The sequence below is a fragment of the Sorex araneus genome, chromosome 1, assembly GCF_027595985.1.
Source record: "Sorex araneus isolate mSorAra2 chromosome 1, mSorAra2.pri, whole genome shotgun sequence".
Classification (NCBI taxonomy): domain Eukaryota; kingdom Metazoa; phylum Chordata; class Mammalia; order Eulipotyphla; family Soricidae; genus Sorex; species Sorex araneus.
In genome coordinates this window covers 139817438-139834327 of record NC_073302.1, presented here as the reverse complement: position 1 = coordinate 139834327, position 16890 = coordinate 139817438, and the positions used below count along the sequence as shown (strand labels likewise).

Below are 16890 nucleotides of genomic sequence, written 5' to 3'. Positions count from 1 at the left end.
TACTGAACATTGAGTTATGAAACATGTATCAAGAGAATCGAATCGAACCCAGGTTGGCCACGTGCAAGGCAAATGCCTTAGCTGCCTCCGTAACCTCTTGGAGAGCCTGGCAAGCTACCAAGAGTATCTCGCCCCCACATGCCTGGTAAGCTACGCATGGGGTATACGATATGCCAAAAACAGTAACAAGTCTCACAATAGAGACATTACTGGTGCCCGATAGAGCAAAATCAATGAATAACGGGATGACAGTGACAGCGATAGTGACAGTATCAAGAGAAAGTACAGGGAGTAAGTCACTTGCCTTGCATACCACTGACTCCAGTTATACTGATTCCACCCCCAACACCGCACGGTCACCTGTCCCCCACTAGAAGTGAGCACTGAGCACAGAGCTAGCAGTAGCTCCTGAGTACCCAGTGTAATCTGGTGTAACCCAGTGTCCCTCCCCAGCAGCCTAGTTCAGATTACAAAGAATTATTTCAGAAACTTTCATAACAAAAATTGTGTTTAAATGTAAGCAGGCTTTAATATTGAATAAGAGTAGTATTAAAATTAAAAAGAGTAGTACTGTCATCCCATTGAAAATTAAAAAATGTATTAAAAATGATTTGCTACCTTATTAGAATTAGAAAAAATAATAGAAATTTATCCACGGGCCTAAAAATATTGTGCATCTTCCTTTCTCTAAAATGGCAACTTGATGCATTGTTCCAAAATGCTTTGACTATTCTGGCTGGTTGCCTATATTGTCAAGATTCTCACTTAAACCTGACTTCTTTGGGAATTTGCTTTTTCTTGGGAACTATTTTTTACAGTGTTTAGGAGATGCCCTGTTAAGTATGTGAAGATTTTCAAAGAAAGTTCTTGGAATGCCATAGGACATTGGAACAAGAAAGTGAGAAAGAGCACCAGGGGCTGTGCTAACATCCTGTGTATATATGACAGCAAAGGGAGTGTAACTGAACTATATAATCTCTCAGGCGCAGAGCCTCTGGGGGCCGGTAGAACAAGGGCTGATTATGTCAGGAGACTTTAACATACAAAATCCAGACACTGCTTTGTATGATTCTTGTCATTTTCTTTTTTGAAATGGCAGCCAGAAAATATAATGATAGCCCACACTCTAAAAGACAACAGTGCTCCCAATCCATATGAGTAGTTGCTTACTTTTTACTCAATTTCCTCCCCACTCCCCGTTAGTGCCACATTAAAATTCCAAGCAGTCAAAGAATAACCTCCTCAGGTAGCCACCTCCGCCCACCATGAGTCGTTTTATAAACTTCCTTTGAATTTATAAAAATATGTGGTTGGTTAACCTGCCTTAATGTGTCAGCAGTATACTAAGCGTGGCACAGAGCTCTGTATGGGTGACTGCCCCTGCGCAGTCATATGAAGACTGAGAAGTTCAAGGAGATAACTGTATAGTGGCGATTTATTGGCACTACCTTAGGAAGCTGGTGGGTCACTGAGGGGCTATCACAAATGTAGGGGAAGAGGTGAAGGGTTTGTTATAATACGCAGCAGGAGCCTCTGGCGGGATGCCTTACTACATTAATTTTCCAAGTACTTTGGGTGGGTCACAATTGCACTCCAACATCCTGCCGGCAAATGCTAAATAAATACCAAGATCACGTCAGACTGGAGAACCAACGTACTCACTAATGTCATTTAAGGAGTCAGCATGCTTCATTTTTTTTACTTGATAATTTGCATTCCAAATAATTAAAATTGCACACCCACAGGGACAGGTAACCTCCGTGAAAATGTCCCTAGGGGTAGGTAGAATAGTTCAAATGTTTCTTCTCCTATAAGCAATTTGAATCCACTGAGAGTATATCCAATGTAACAGAATAGTTTTTATTTCAGAAGAGGAGAGTTGTGGGCAAGGACCGGTCTCTGCAATAAGAGATGTTGAAATGATATATGAGCTCATTCCCTACTGAAGAAACTGTTAGGAATTAGCAAAGCCCCCAGCCTTTGTGTATAGAAATCAAGGAAATGTGCGTACGATTTTCAAAAAGAAATAATGTTTTAGAAAACATTGTGCAAGGGAACAGCTTCAGTACGTGTAGTCACTTGTCCAAAGATAATACATTAGCCTTTTCACTTTAAACATTCCAGCATGACCTGATGGAATGATGCCTGCCCGATTCTCTTGAAAATTTTTTTAAGGCAATTTACATCTCTACAACCGAGTCCAAAGCGTGACATTTCATTAAGTATGCTGAAAAGGAACGGCTGCTCAATTGCTCTCAACTTTGCATCAGACAAGTTTTTAACGTGGGACTATTGAGGAAAAAAAAAGATTCTTGGGGGAGGTGAGTGGGGGGAAGGGAGGGGTAAACAACTCTATTGCAAAGGGGTGTGTGCCTTATAAATGTGCTCAGGGAATTTTACCCTGAATAATTCAGACTCCTCATTTCCTCGAGGAGGAAATGATTTTACAAGTTTTGAGAGATCTCCTGTCTGCGGGGCGAGTTTACAGTCCGGGATTCTGGTGCAGGACGACCCACCCCCAGAGCATTGTAAATTTCAGCAATTGACTAGGCCAGCCACGAGTTGCAGTGGTTGTTTTTTTTTTTTTTTCTCCCCCCTCTCACTTCCCTGCGATGTTTTGAACTGCCTTCCTACAGACGTCATACAGCCCTTGAGGAATAGTTTCAACCCGGGCGAGATTGAATGATAGTTCTCATTCACAAAGACTGGGAGTCACAGTCTAAGCAGGGGACACAACGGAAGTCACATTCACAGGTAGAACAGCGGCCCACGCCAGCGGGGAGAGCTCAGTTGCCTTGCTGAGTTCTTGGCTCTCTGAAGAAGTGTTTCCCTGTGGTTGCCCTGAAATGGACCTTTCCTGACAGCTCTCCGGTGTCACCGTACCTCGCGGTCATTTTCTTTTCCTTTCATTCTACCTGAGCTCTTTTGGAGTGTTGGAAATCTTTAAACTGGTCAGTATGGAATTGCAAAAAAAGAGAAAAAAATGAGATCAAGTGACTCTTTCACTGCGTTAGTTTCCCTCGTGACCCGGTGAAGATAGATTTAAAATTCAGTTCCTCCCTGGGCAATGCAAAACAGAAAAGAAACTGTCACTTCCGAACAGCTTAGTGTTGGAGTAAATTCAGTATGAAGGAGGAAAGAGCTCCTGAGTTTTAGAAGCTTCCCTATGGTCTGGACCGGAGTTGGACTCGGGAAATTCGGATTACTTGGAGCAGCCTCCCTTGGAGATGGAATATATGTAAAACTGTCTTTGTAAAAAAAAAAAAGAGAGAGAGAGACAGCTGAAATCAGCTGAAATGTATTAATTGGAAAATTGGAATACTTGAAGACTTTTTTTTTCTTTACTTTTTTTCTTTCAAAATGAGCATTATTATGAAGCCAAGGTCCCGGTCTACAAGTTCCCTGAGGACTACAGAAGCAGTTTGGTAACGTGCTTTTTCTCATGTTTCTCCTTTTTGCCTTTTAGGATTGACGTAATACTTGGGTATTTAGTAATTGCTGACAAGGTTCAAGAGTTGGGTGTGATATTAAGCTTTTGTAAGAATGAGCACTATGTTGGTGACACTTTTTAATCCTCTGTTCTATTGTATCCACTCTGTAAACAAGAGTACATGCTTTATTTTTTTAACCCCATGTGGATTGTGGCAGTTTGTCCTGTGATCACTGTTAAAAGAGAAAAGAGACTTTGCAAATAGCGTTGAGAGTTTAGAAAAGGAAAACTTAACTACTTTTCAGGGTCTGAGTTGCTAGTTTCTCATAGTTGCAAGCAGGCTAATAGTTGACAATCTGCTGTCTTTAGAAAACAACTTGATTTTAGCAGAGAAATGTTAGAGAAATTAATGTTATGTTTTTATTGCATGACCAATCTGAATAACATGTGACTAGGTGAATCAGATTGCTTATTGGCTGTAATCTGTATTTTATTTCTTTGATAACCAGTCACTAAGTTTGTTGGTAATTTTAGTGTTTAAACCTTAATGATGTTTATATTTATTCATTTTGATATTTTGTTCTACTCTTTCTCCAATAATGATTTGCTATGCTCATAAACATATGATCCTTAAGTGTTATTTTCCCAATCAGGTAGTTTTATATCTAGAATAGCTATTTGCAAATATTTGTATGGCTCTTTTTTAACTTAACCTTCTTATCTTAATTAATCATAAACAAAATAACTAAGTTCACCTCTTTGAAATGGAAATAACCATACTTCAGGTAAAAATAAAGCAATCTTTAAATATAGGTAATTGGGGATAGGATGAAAGCAAAGCAGGCAGACAAAGTGTATTATGCATTATTAATATTTGAACAGGGGACTACAAATATAAGTAACCAAATTATTTGTGTAAGGAATTCAGTCCGCACACAGTTGTATTGTCATTTGCTATTATTTTCCTGTGTTTTCTAGTGGACTAAAATCATTAATTCAATGAGATTTATTAAGACTTTAGGTGAAAACTTTGTCTCTTAGATCGCCTTTGATTCCTTCCAAAATACATTACAATAAATTCTTCGTAAGTGTTCATTAGAATGTTTTTCCTTATGTTTCTTCTAGTTCACTTCTTTATTCCTTCTTGTCACCCATCACCCTCTGATCTCAGTTTTGTAAATAATTTGTGTAGTGTTGGTGGGGTCAGAATTATTTTTTTGTTTGTTTTTGGCTATTTTGTTCCTATTTTTGAATTCATACCTGGCATTGTTCAGGGACTACTCCCAGCACAACTGCTCAAGGATCTCACACTCAGCAGTCCCAGGGAACCATGTGATGCTAGGGATCAAACCCATGGCTCCTACATGATAAGTCTGCACTCTGTCCCTTTGAGCCATCTCCCTGTAGCACTTGAACTTGTCATCTCGTTGTTCATGGATTTGCTCGAGTGGGCACCAGTAACATCTCTGTTGTGGGACTTGTTACTGTTTTCGGCATATAAAATTTTTTGCCATGGGTAGCTTACCAGGCTCTGCTGTGCGGGCGGGATACTCTCGGTAGCTTGCCGGGCTATCGGAGAGGGACGGAGGAATTGAACCCAGGTCAGCCACGTGCAAGGCAAATGCCCTACCCGCTGTGCTGTCACTCTAGTCCATCTCCTAGGCCTTCAAAATATTCTGTGTATGTGTATGTGTGTGTGTGTGTAAGAAGTACATTTCTCTTAAAAGTGCATAATTATAGATGTCGGATGTCTTCCCAGTTATTAATATTATAGCTGACTTTCTGCCAATTCATCTATCAGTATCTATCTGCCTCCAAATCAACCTGAGGCTACAATTTCTGTAATTATACTTTTATTATTTGTTCTATAATTCAGATATGTATTCATTGTAAGTTCGTATGTGGTCAGTGTATACAGGTTACATGTGAAGTCTTAAATACCAGTGTATGTGTAGTCATCTACATACAAACATGTATACATACATTTACTCAGTTACATACACCAGAGGAACAATCTGCCTTTTCTCTCTGTGCCACGGCACACTCGAACCCAGGAGACCTCTGCAGGGCAATGTCTCTGACTCACCACTTTTTACTGCAAAACTTCTCAAACTTCTGCCCCTCAATCCTGTCTCTTTCCAAGCACAAACTCTATTTCATCCTCTTAATGGTTTAATTTCTGTGAGAGATATCAGTGGGTGTAGTATTTTACCTTTTCTTCAATGATTTTATTTCATTCTGGAATTCAGAATAGCTAATAACAATATTTAGGGACCCATCTTTTGGCTTTACCATCTTGAATAAATCTGAGCCCATGGCCCACTTTCTACACAATTGCTGGCTTTTCATTCAGATGCCTCTAAATTTGATACTACTTCGGGAAATTTGTTAACTGCCTGTTACGAGAATCCAGTGCTTCAGATTCCTTTTTTTTTTTCTTTCACCAATCTGTTTATCTCCATCCAAGACCATAAAAAGCAATCCTCACTTGTTTTCCTATTAAATCCCAAAGATACTTTTTTATAAAGGAGTTTCATGTTAAACTCCTGATGATTTCTATACCCTTACTTGTAATTATCCTATTCAAAATACAACTGTTAATGTTTTATAGATTTTTTAAAAATATAAAAAATAGTATCCAAATTGCATTGCTTCTTTGTTACATATGTGTCACAATGTATATGCGTCACAATTATATAATAGGGTTTATATAATAGTTCTTTTATTTATTCAGTACATGAACAGAATGTTTGAACAGAATGTTATGGCATTTATGGAATTTAGTATTCTATAAAACCATCTACATGCATAAATGCATGGATGCATGTATCATGAATGCCTACATGCATACATTCATATGCTGAGAAAAGCTTAATATATGAATTTCCATATGTTAATAGAGAAAAGAAATAAGTAAATATTTTGGGGGCATCATTTTTATTTTTTAGCCACTTCAGTAATAATAGCCTATCTTTAAATTCTATGTAATAAATAGGTAGCTATGTTTCCATAAACAGTTGAGTTTTGTGTACTTTAATTTACATTATAAAAAATAATGCAGGACAGCATTTTACCTTTTACAACTGTATCCTCGAAATGCTTCTCATCAATCTAAGACATACGCAATTTAGTATAAAAAAGTGTCCACCTTCCAAATATAAACATAAAGAACTTTGGTTGATAAGATTGAATTTTGTTTTGATGTGCTGTCAGGCATTCTTTACCTGCCTTATCCATATTTTCATTCTGAAATCTGTGAGAAAGGAGATGCTACTGTCTAAAATTGAACATGGGGGGGCTGGAGCAATAGCACAGCGGGTAGGGCGTTTGCGTTGCACGCGGCCGACCTGGGTTCGAGATTCCCAGCATCCCATATGGTCCCCGTGCACTGCCAGGAGTAATTCCTGAGTGCAAAGCCAGAAGTAAGCCCTGTGCATCTCCGGGTGTGACCCCCCCAAAAAAAAGCAAAAAAAAAAACATGGGGCTTTTATAAATTAAATTTTGAAACAGTTTAACTTGTAAAAATAACTTTATGCATATCCAAACAGTTTAGATGGCTCTGCAGTTATGGCCTTTTAGGGATGAAATGGCAGAACAGAGGTAAGAAAGGCATTCTTTTTATCTCTGCGTTTCTGTGGTGCATGAGTTGGTTCACTAAGCAATTATCATAGGTGTAGCTTTTATACATTAAAAATATATTTACTCTGTGCATTAACATGGTCACCTTTGTGTGTGTGGCTATCTAGATATCTGGTAAATAACAGTTTGCCCAATGTCCAAAATCTGGTAAGTAAAAATTTTAATAGGAGATGTAATCTGAATTTATGAGTTAAGATCAATAACTTATTGATTGAATTCCTATGAACTTTCTCTACCTAAGGCTATAAAAATCCCGACTGGCTTTGAATTCTTATTTTGTTCTCAATCACAGTGGAAAGGATTAATTCAGACTTGAAACTACTAGTTTTACAATTGAAGGATATCAAAGATGTGACAGAACTGATTAATATGTAGGTGAGAAAAATCATTTCTATCCCCTACTATTCCATTCTCAACAGTAATGTTTTTAAAATGCATGTTTTAAATAGTTGGAAACACTCCTGTGTTTTGCTTCTTCATTTCATATAACAGATTCTACTTGTCTAAAATTAATATATTTAGCTTTCATTTTATTTAATCTTCTATGAATGAAAATTCTGCAAAAATTTTACATACACTGTCTCATATATAGCTCTTAGTGAAAGGAAGGTGTTGTTAACCCCAAATTTACATATGAGGAAATAAGTCTCTGTATGCAAGAATTTGGGCAAAGTCATCTAGCTGCCCAGAAAAGCTAGAAATAGAATCGAAGTCTGCCCCGAGAACAGTGAATGTTCTTTTTACCGTAGCATGCTACGTCCTTCTGCTAGGTATAAAATTGTTATTTTAAGGATGCAAATATTGTGAGTATATGTAAGCACACAAAATCATTTTATTAGCCAGTGGGTGGTTGTAGAGGTAAATTGGAATCTGTTTAGAGATTTGATCATCTGAAATCTAAGGCTAAATTTGAGTGATGAAAAATAATGGCAGAGGCTTGTAGCTAAAGACTCAGAGTTGATATATTCTCTACCTATAGTGAATAAGGCTGTGTGCTCTCTATTAGAAGAAATGAAGAGTAAAAGGTCAGTGACTTCGGTTTTTAATAAATTGTTTTTCCAACTATGTTAGCAGTTTTACTTTGTTCTTTGCCATTTCTATATGGCTTCAGATTAGAATTAACTATTGTGTTTCACACTTTGTACAAAGTTTCGTACTCTTGTAAATCAACTTTGGAAAAGATAGAGATCTTTCTTTCTCTTTCATGTAAGGGGATTTTGGAAAGGTGGAAACAAATGGAAATTGCATACTTTCTGTTTGTTTAATATCCACTGTGACTTGGCTTTGCAAAGTAATAGCTTTTGAGACCTTTTCAGAGTTTTTTCTTTTAATGTAGGGAAAAAAAGGGGGCAACTGTTGATATAATTCTAAGATTGAAACTTATTAGATAACAGTTACAATATCAATAGATCTAGAAAAATAAATTTATGTGAACATAGTTATATCAGATTTCAGGGTTGGGAAGGTTTTGTCTAAGAATTTCTTAAGCTTTTTGCTGCTTCAGGAGGTGTCGCGGTTGCATGCTGCCCAGACATTTCCAGATCTATGGTCTGGGCAAAGAATCTACAAGCTGTAGATGCGGATGGTGGGACAGGGTAGGCCAGACAGCTGGGGCTTCGGGAAGCATGAGGGTGGGGAAGAGGCTACCCTCGCCCCGACTCTGAAAAAGCATCCGAACTCTCAGTGCAGGCGCCAGTACCTACAACTATTCAGAGACTGTATCTCTGCAAAGTATTGTAATGTGTTAGGGTTTGTGTAGCTGGCGTTCTGGGGCTGGGCGCTGCTGCGTAGCCTTCTTTGGCTTTTCTGCCTCCTGGAGGTGCTCCGGGGCTTTCAGCAGCTGGAATGGCATTTTCATAATGTGTAGCTGCTTGGCACAACTTTAGTTCGGGATTTGGTGGAGCCGGGCCGGTGAGTGAGTGGACATTGCTACAGGACATCGGCAGGCTGTGGGGCTTTTTCAGAGCTTTCATCATAGGATGCACTTCTTTTGGATCCTGTTACCTAAGTTTCTATCACACGGGTTATGTAATGGACCTACAGATACACAACTTTTAGTGAAATTATTAAAAATAACTTGAGGGGGCTGGAGAGATCGTCTAGTGGGCAGGGTGTTTGCCTCGCTTGAGTCTCACCTGGGTTTTGATCCCTCCATCCCATAAGGTCCCTATCCCTATCTCTATGTATTATATATATGTACATATATTCTTGTGTGTATTTGATAAATTGGGAATAAAGAGAGGCTGCATTGGTAGTGCATTCTTCAGCAGTGTTTCTTTCATCTGTGTGCTTCATAGTGGGGTTCTCCACCTTTTTATTAATGGTGTCTCTAGTGGACAAAGTTCCTATGTCCTGCAGTGTTCTATTCAGTGTCATTGAACTCTCTAGGCAACACGTTACTAAAATTGGACTGATTATGTGGACCAGAGCTGCCGATCCTCTCTGCACTCTGCTTTTTCTCATTGAGCTGGGCACCATAGCATGGTTCTGGCCTCCCATGGCTAAAACTTGCCTTTCAGCAATGGTAAAGCAAATACTGTACTTTTACTAGTTCTTGCAGTCATTTGAATCAGGTAATGTCTTTCAATTGTAAGGAACGAGAACATAAACATATAGAAATGGTGGATCGTGTGCACACTATTACTCGCACAATTGGGAAAAGCAAATTCAAGATGAATTTGAAAAAGAATAATGCTAATTAACTATCAAGGAGTTTTTATCTTTCTTTAGTGAAAGACACCTCAGAGATACTAGTAAAACTGAATAAATGTAACAAGAATGGAGGTGGTCATTGTGGTGCTGGAGTGCTTCATCAACTGTGTTGATGAAGAATCTAATGACAAAATAAACAGTCTTAATTAACACTCAGTATAAATATTCTTCATTGTTTTTCTGGGCCTTCCTAAGGATTGGAGTACTACAGGAGCAAAGACAGTGAGATTGAACAAGACACTATTAAATAGAATCATGAAAAGATCCCTAATGGGTGATCACGCATGTAACATGTTTCAACTCAACCCCTAGCACTGTGTGTGGTCAAGTTTGGCCTAAGTGAAGAAGTACTTCAAAAGTATTAAAAAAATAGGGAAATCCCAGAACTGCTTAAATTATGATTAGTGAAAAATAGAAAAGAAAGGGTCTGTGCCTTCCAGTTTTTTAATAAATTGTTCTATTAATCATGATAAAATCATGTATCACGGATGATGGATGAGATTGTATATTGAGGAACCAAATGGAAGACTAAAATGCTATTCAGAATAAGGAAAAATTGGGGAAAATTGGAAGTATGGAAAGAAGTTGAAGGGAGAATCAGAAGGGAAACCAATATGGAAGAACTCTAATCCGTTTCCAACTATGCATACACCACCTTTACCCTATTTAACCATGCTGCTAGCCACCTTCTGGGAAAAAGCTGGCAGTGATTGACTTCAGGATAGAAGATATTTTCTCACTTTACATCACCCCAAAGAACTTCTGCCAATGGATACAGAAAGACAACTCTAAGCCTTTCCACTTTTCTACTATCCAAAGGAAGAATAAAAAATTAGAAAACCAGAAACAAGTTATAGGAATGTATGCACACAGATTTGCGCTTTTGAAGCTTTCTTACAGGAAATGGTCTTGGTGTTTTATAACCCACAGAGTTAAAACATTTTGTTTATATCTAATACTAATCTCCCCTGCTTAAATATTAACCTATTTCTTCCTAGTTATCAGTAGATATAAGAACAATGAGTCAATTGATAAGTAGATCCTCCTTTGTGACATTTGAAAACTCAAAAGTAACTCACTTTATAGGTTTTATTTTTTCATTTCATACTGTAAAATATTTATATGAAACTGTAAAGTAGATGGCACCAGTGTGACTTGTTAGAAATGAATGTTTCATAAAACATAGTTTCAATATGTAATTGTTCTCAGCATCACACAGAAGAGTGCTCCCAATTGTACTAATTCTCCTTCCCATTTAAAATACATCCAAGATTAAAAATTTAACTCCTTTTAATTACTATGCATAAAATATACATGTATTTCTGGGATACATAAGTTAATAATTTCTAACAGCCATGACTCCATTTAATTGCAGTGTGTCAAAGATTTTGTTTTTTCCAAGGAACATATATGATGTTAGTTAGAATAAATTAACTAATGGCATCTTCCCATGCATATAAGCCAGTACTATAATTGTTCCCTTTGATATTGTTACTTTGTCTAATAACAGCAGGTAACTGACTTATAACTCAATTACCAGCTAACTTGGAACACAAATCTTCAATCTTTAGGGATAGTCATTGTAGTCACAATTGTAATGATCATAGATAGGTATTTTCAGCGTGATTTTTGCCAGATACTGTACTTGGTGTTGTACATCATAGCACTCAATTCTTCTTTGTCTTTTAAACAACTGTATGAGATGAAATTGATATTGCATGGTTCTATGAATTATAGGTCAATTAATTTTTTAAAATAACCCAATGGTCTCATTTAAATCTGAAATTGTTGTTGCTATTCATTTTTTACTTGCTTTTTCCCCACTGATTGGACCTCTGGTAACATATCGTTCACCCTTAAGTAGTAAATTACTTATACTTTACCTTTTTATCCTACGTCATTCCAATTTCTTCTTTTAAACTTGTCCATCTCATGAACACGTTTACTTTCTATATTTGCTTTTCTTTTTCTTTCTGGTTGTTGTAACTGTTGTTCTTTAGAGATTTGAATACAAGCCTTCAACCACGAACCACAGATGTTTTAAGAAATATAATATGGACTTTGTCATATCTCTCCTTTCTTTAACTTGCTAGCTGGCTTCTGACACATTCAGCTATTGACGCGCTCCTACTGGTCAGTAAATTGGGCTGTCTTCTTCCTCTCTGGCGTTTTACCAGTATGTAGAGCCATAAAATCTGGGAAATGAAAGGGACCACAGAGAATAACCTATAATCTAATTCTCCCCACCCCTGTCCCCTTTTTGGAAATGGAAAAGTTTTGCTAGACTTTAACATTTCTAGTCAAGTAAGATCACAAACAAGTGTTAGAAAGGATTTCAGGGCATACATGGTAAAAGGTTTTGCTGGAGAATGATTTTTGAAACCTGAAAAAAGAAGGGTGAGATCAAAGACAGAGCTACAACTGAATCAGGCAAATATGTGAATGCTATTGTCTTGTAATTTATAAATCTAGTGCATTTATTTTGTATTGATTTTGGTTTAGGGTTATACCCAGCGATGCTTAGAGCTTATTACTGGCCCTGTGCTCAATGGTTACTCATGGCACAGCTATGGAAGCATTTGAGTTTCAAGGGATCGAACCCAGGTTAGCTGCATGAAAGACAAGTATCTTACCTCTGTATCATCTCTCTGGTCAGATCATGTATTTTAAAGCTTTGCCTGTGAAATTCATCAATTTTATGGTGTTTATATCATAGCCTATTCAAAAATGAGCTGCAGTATTAAATAGAGGGATGTAACAGTTGAGGTCATAGCAGTCTATGAGGTCATCACAGTCTCCTATAGAAAATTGGGAACTGTTTTAACCAAAATATTCCCCAGGCAGCTGAACCCTCATCATTCAATTTTTTTTTGAATCTATGTTTAGCTGGTTAAGTAGCTAAAATCGATGTCTTGACATCTTAACTTCTTTGTATTCTTCTAATATAGTCTCCAACAGAAATAAAAATAATGACAGTTACTATTTACAGTGGGGTAAACACTGTGCTGCGCGTTGGACAGGAATGATCTCATTTGGGCTTCAGAAATCTTTTGATATATCTGTTAAAATTACTCCTTCTTTTAAAATTATACCATGTTTTCTTAAGTATATGCTAATTAAATAAATTAAACGAATTTAACTTTTAGAAAAAAGTAAAGTGAAAGAAACAGTGCTTTTGTATCACCCCTCTGTGCTCCCCTTTGAAGCCTTTCTCCTTTTAACTTTCCTCCTCGGGGTCATCTTCTGGTTCTGTGTTGCTATACTCTCACTGCCAATATTCCTTACCTCTGGCTGTCTCCTAGTCTAGTCTGACAGTACATTTTTGGCTGTCTCCTTCCCAGATTGTTACATCTCTAGCAGACTTAACAGAGACGTTTCCTCCTTAGTAGATCCCAGACTAGGAGGAGTCCTGTTCAGTGTCCTATCCCATCCCTGCTCATCAAAAGGGCTTCAGTCTCTTTCTCCATCTGTTTCTAAACAGACAGCGGGCCAAAACTGAGCTTTGGCTAAATGATCTGTTCTTGTGGCCTACGGTGTCACTTCAGGATAAGCTATAAAAGTATGACGGGCTAAAAATGTATGAATGCAGTCGCTTCGTAAGAGTAGACAGCTTTCGGAGTCTCCCGTGTCCAGTTATTATTTTACGAGTATTTGCCAAAACAACTATGCAAAAACATTGCTCTATTGTAACTAACTACTCTGCAGTTAGCAGGTGTGATTGAGGGCACAGCGAGCCACCTTGGCAGCACGCATGGGACTAAGGATTCTCTGAATGTCTGGCTTGGAAAAACTAGTCCCAGCTGTGATCAGAATCCTACTGTTAAAATTGAGATAAAAAAAATTAATTCAGAATTATTTCTGTGGTGATAAAATTATAAACCTCCTGCTGCTACCAACCATGCATTAATAATATACTTTGTAATTAGAATATTTTGTATATATTGTATATATATTTATTTTACATGTATAGGGTATGCAGTTATCCTCTTGCCCACAATTACTTGTGAAACTTCTCCATAATTTCAAGGTCTTTCTTGTATAAATAACTAAAAAATTAGGGAATCCTAGTTGTTTGGAGAGATAGTATAGCAGGTAGAGGCTTATCTTGCATATTTCTAACCCAGGTTTGATCCCCAGCACCACATAAGGTCCCCGAAAGCTCGTGGCAAAACCAAGATGGCTAATCTTTTAAAGTCATGGTCAGATAGAAGTAGCCACCTGGAATAAAATACTGGGAGCTGCTTTCGGTCTGAGAGAAAAAAAAGTCCTGTTCTTGGTGTATTCTGTCCCCCAGAGAGAAGTGGGGAACGTGTGGCTGCTATCCTTTTAAGTGACTTTGGTCATGCCAGAAATTTGCAGTGCTACTGGCATAGTCCTGGCTCAATCACTCAGTGTGGATTCGGGGGACCTTGCGTGGTGTTGGAGATCAAACCTGGGTCAGACATATGCAAGACCAACACCCTATCTGCTATACTCTCACTCTCCAGCACCCAAATCATTCTGTAAATCCAAACTCTGACATTAAATTTGATTGATAATGAAGTTTGCAAAAATTGAACAAACATATTACATATAAATGTGTCTGTAATTTTGGTAATCTTTGCTTTTGGGTAATTGGTCACACATGGAAGAAAATACTGTGTGGTTATTGTGAACCAGAAAAGCTTTTTGAATCTTTCATGTTCCTCCCTCCAAAGGAAGAAAAAATACTAGACATAATCAGTGGCTACTCTTATGAATCACCAGCATGTTTTAAAGATTACACTACCTACAAGCAACCCTCAGATGTGCTCTTGGGCCCCTCTCACCCATTTCTGGCCTCCACTAAGTATAACCATGCCAATTAAAAAAATCACAGATTATTAACTTCTGGTTTTGAGTTTTATATAAAAGGGCTAATAGTTTGAACTTGTTTTTCTGTGATTGGCTTGTTTTGCTCGGCAAAATTAAATTGCATGGTTAGCCATTATTGATGTGTTTGTGATTTATTCTTATGTGTTGTTAATTTAGCAGACTTTTGTCTGAACTGTAAATGCAGGGTAAAAAATTGATGTGTTTATTTTTCAAATCATAGTTTGCCTTTGCCTGAGCACTAAAAACAATTGCCAAGTTACAGCAAGTGTTTAAAAATAATTTGGGCTTTTTTGTTTGTTATATTGTTTGTTGCGCGGGAGGGGGTTTGCAGGGCTACAAATAGTGGTGTTTAAAAGATCATGCAGTTCTGACGATCAAACCTGAAGCCCTGGCTATGACAGACATACACTTCCGCTGATGAGCCGTCTCCAAGCCTGGTCTAAATACATTTTTAATGTCCAACTCTGTTTTAGATTTACGTAACTCTGCCCCCAGTGGACCTTTCTTCTGGCAATCTTCCCAGACCACTCCTTTCAAAATTAGAACACTCTTCTCATGTCCTCCTAAGGCTGGGTACCTTTCTCTGCTCAGCTCTTGAAGCAACGCAGTGGTTGCCTGCTCTCTTGGCAGTATCACCTCTTGAATTATGTTGTAGTTCATCTTTGTATCTCTTTGCCTAGTGCAGTGACTGATACAGCACCAGAACTCAACATCTGGAAGTTTTGTGAAGAGACAAAAAATTAGTTCTGCATTACCAGAAAGAAGTTATAATCAATTTTAAATTGTATTTTAAGCCTGAATTCTGTCTTTTTTTTCTTTTTGACTCACACCCGGCAATGCACAGGGGTTACTCCTGGCTTGGCACTCAGGAATTACTCTGGGCGGTGTTCGGGAACCATATAGGATGCTGGGAAATGAACCCGGATTGGCTGTTTGCAAGACAAATGCCCCACCCGCTGTGCTATTGCTCCAGCAGCAAAGCGGGTACGGCGTTTTCCTTGCATGTAGCCAACCCAGGTTCCATTGTAGCATTCCTCTCGGATAGCCCAGCAAGCTACCAAGAGTATCCCGCCTGTACAGCAGAGCCTGGCAAGCTACCCGTGGTGTATTTTATATGCCAAATACAGTAACAAGTCCCACAATGGAGACTTTACTGGTGCCCTCTCAAGCAAATCGATGAGTAACAGGATGACAGTGCTACAGTGCTACAATTGTATTTTAAAGATGGAACTCTGCTAGAGATGGTGTTGAGTAAGTTCTGGAGATAGAATTTACTCTATGGCAAAGAATTGTATGTTTGTTTCTTGTGACTTTGACCCTTAGTTTATCTCACCCACTGGGAATTCTGATCTCAATAGTCTCCCTTTTCCCTCACAAATCTCCCATTCTGGAATCCATAGTTTTCCATGACATTTTTTCTTTTCCTGAACAACTTGCCTCAGAACCATCAAGGAATCAACCAGTGTTGGTGAGGTTGTGGTGAGAAAAGAACTTTCATCTAGAGCTGATGGAATGTCTTCTTGTTCCACTTTTATGGAAATGATATTGAGACCTGTCAAAAATAGCAATCGAGCAAACATGCTATCCAGCAATACTTCTTGGCATCTATCCCTAAAATGCAAAGTCATTAATTTGAAAGGGTATATGAACACTTCTGTTCATTGCTGCACTTAGTACAGTACCCCAGATATTTAACAACTCAAACACCCAGCTACAGATGAATGGCTCAAGAATATGTGATACATATACACAATGGAATAATATGCAGCTCTAAGAAAGAGAAAAATCATGCAATTTGTACCAATATCAATGGAATGAAAAGATATCATGCTCAGTGAAGTCAGTTAGAGATAACGGGATAGGATGCAGAATGATGTCTCTTATATGTGGTACTTAAAGATACACGGTAAGGTAACAATAAAGGTGCAAAGGCAGCATAATGGGAGAACTGAGCCACACAATTGAGTTGGGAGGGGCTGGAGGTTTCTTAGTAAAGGGATAGATACACTGGTGATATGGTGTTGAAATTATGTGCATGAGAAACCATCGTTAATATCTTTATAAACTACAGAATTTCAATTAAATATTGTTTAAAAAAGAATCACCTAGTAGTAACAAAGAAATACACAAGTGCTTGTGTGTTTTATGTATTTATTATCCAGTAACGGGGCTGACCTTTGGCTGTCAAGGATGAGCAGTTGAGAGATTTGCTGAGAAAAATGCTAGGACAACCTCTCCCCCCTTTCCAGGTCACT

At 38.0% G+C, this 16890-nt stretch overlaps 1 protein-coding gene across 3 annotated transcripts in view; it reads left to right on the top strand.

Moving 5' to 3' along the window:
- The window catches only part of PDE4D (phosphodiesterase 4D), a 764958-nt gene that overhangs the window by 467055 nt on the left and 281013 nt on the right, over positions 1-16890 (top strand). Inside the window, exon 1 of one of the 3 annotated variants that reach the window (XM_004608457.2) lies at positions 3361-3425. The exons of the other annotated variants lie outside the window; for them this stretch is intronic. Within the exon in view, the coding sequence (XP_004608514.1) occupies positions 3361-3425 (65 nt within the window). Of the gene's footprint in view, positions 1-3360; positions 3426-16890 lie in introns of those variants that run through there. 3 annotated transcript variants of the gene reach the window in all.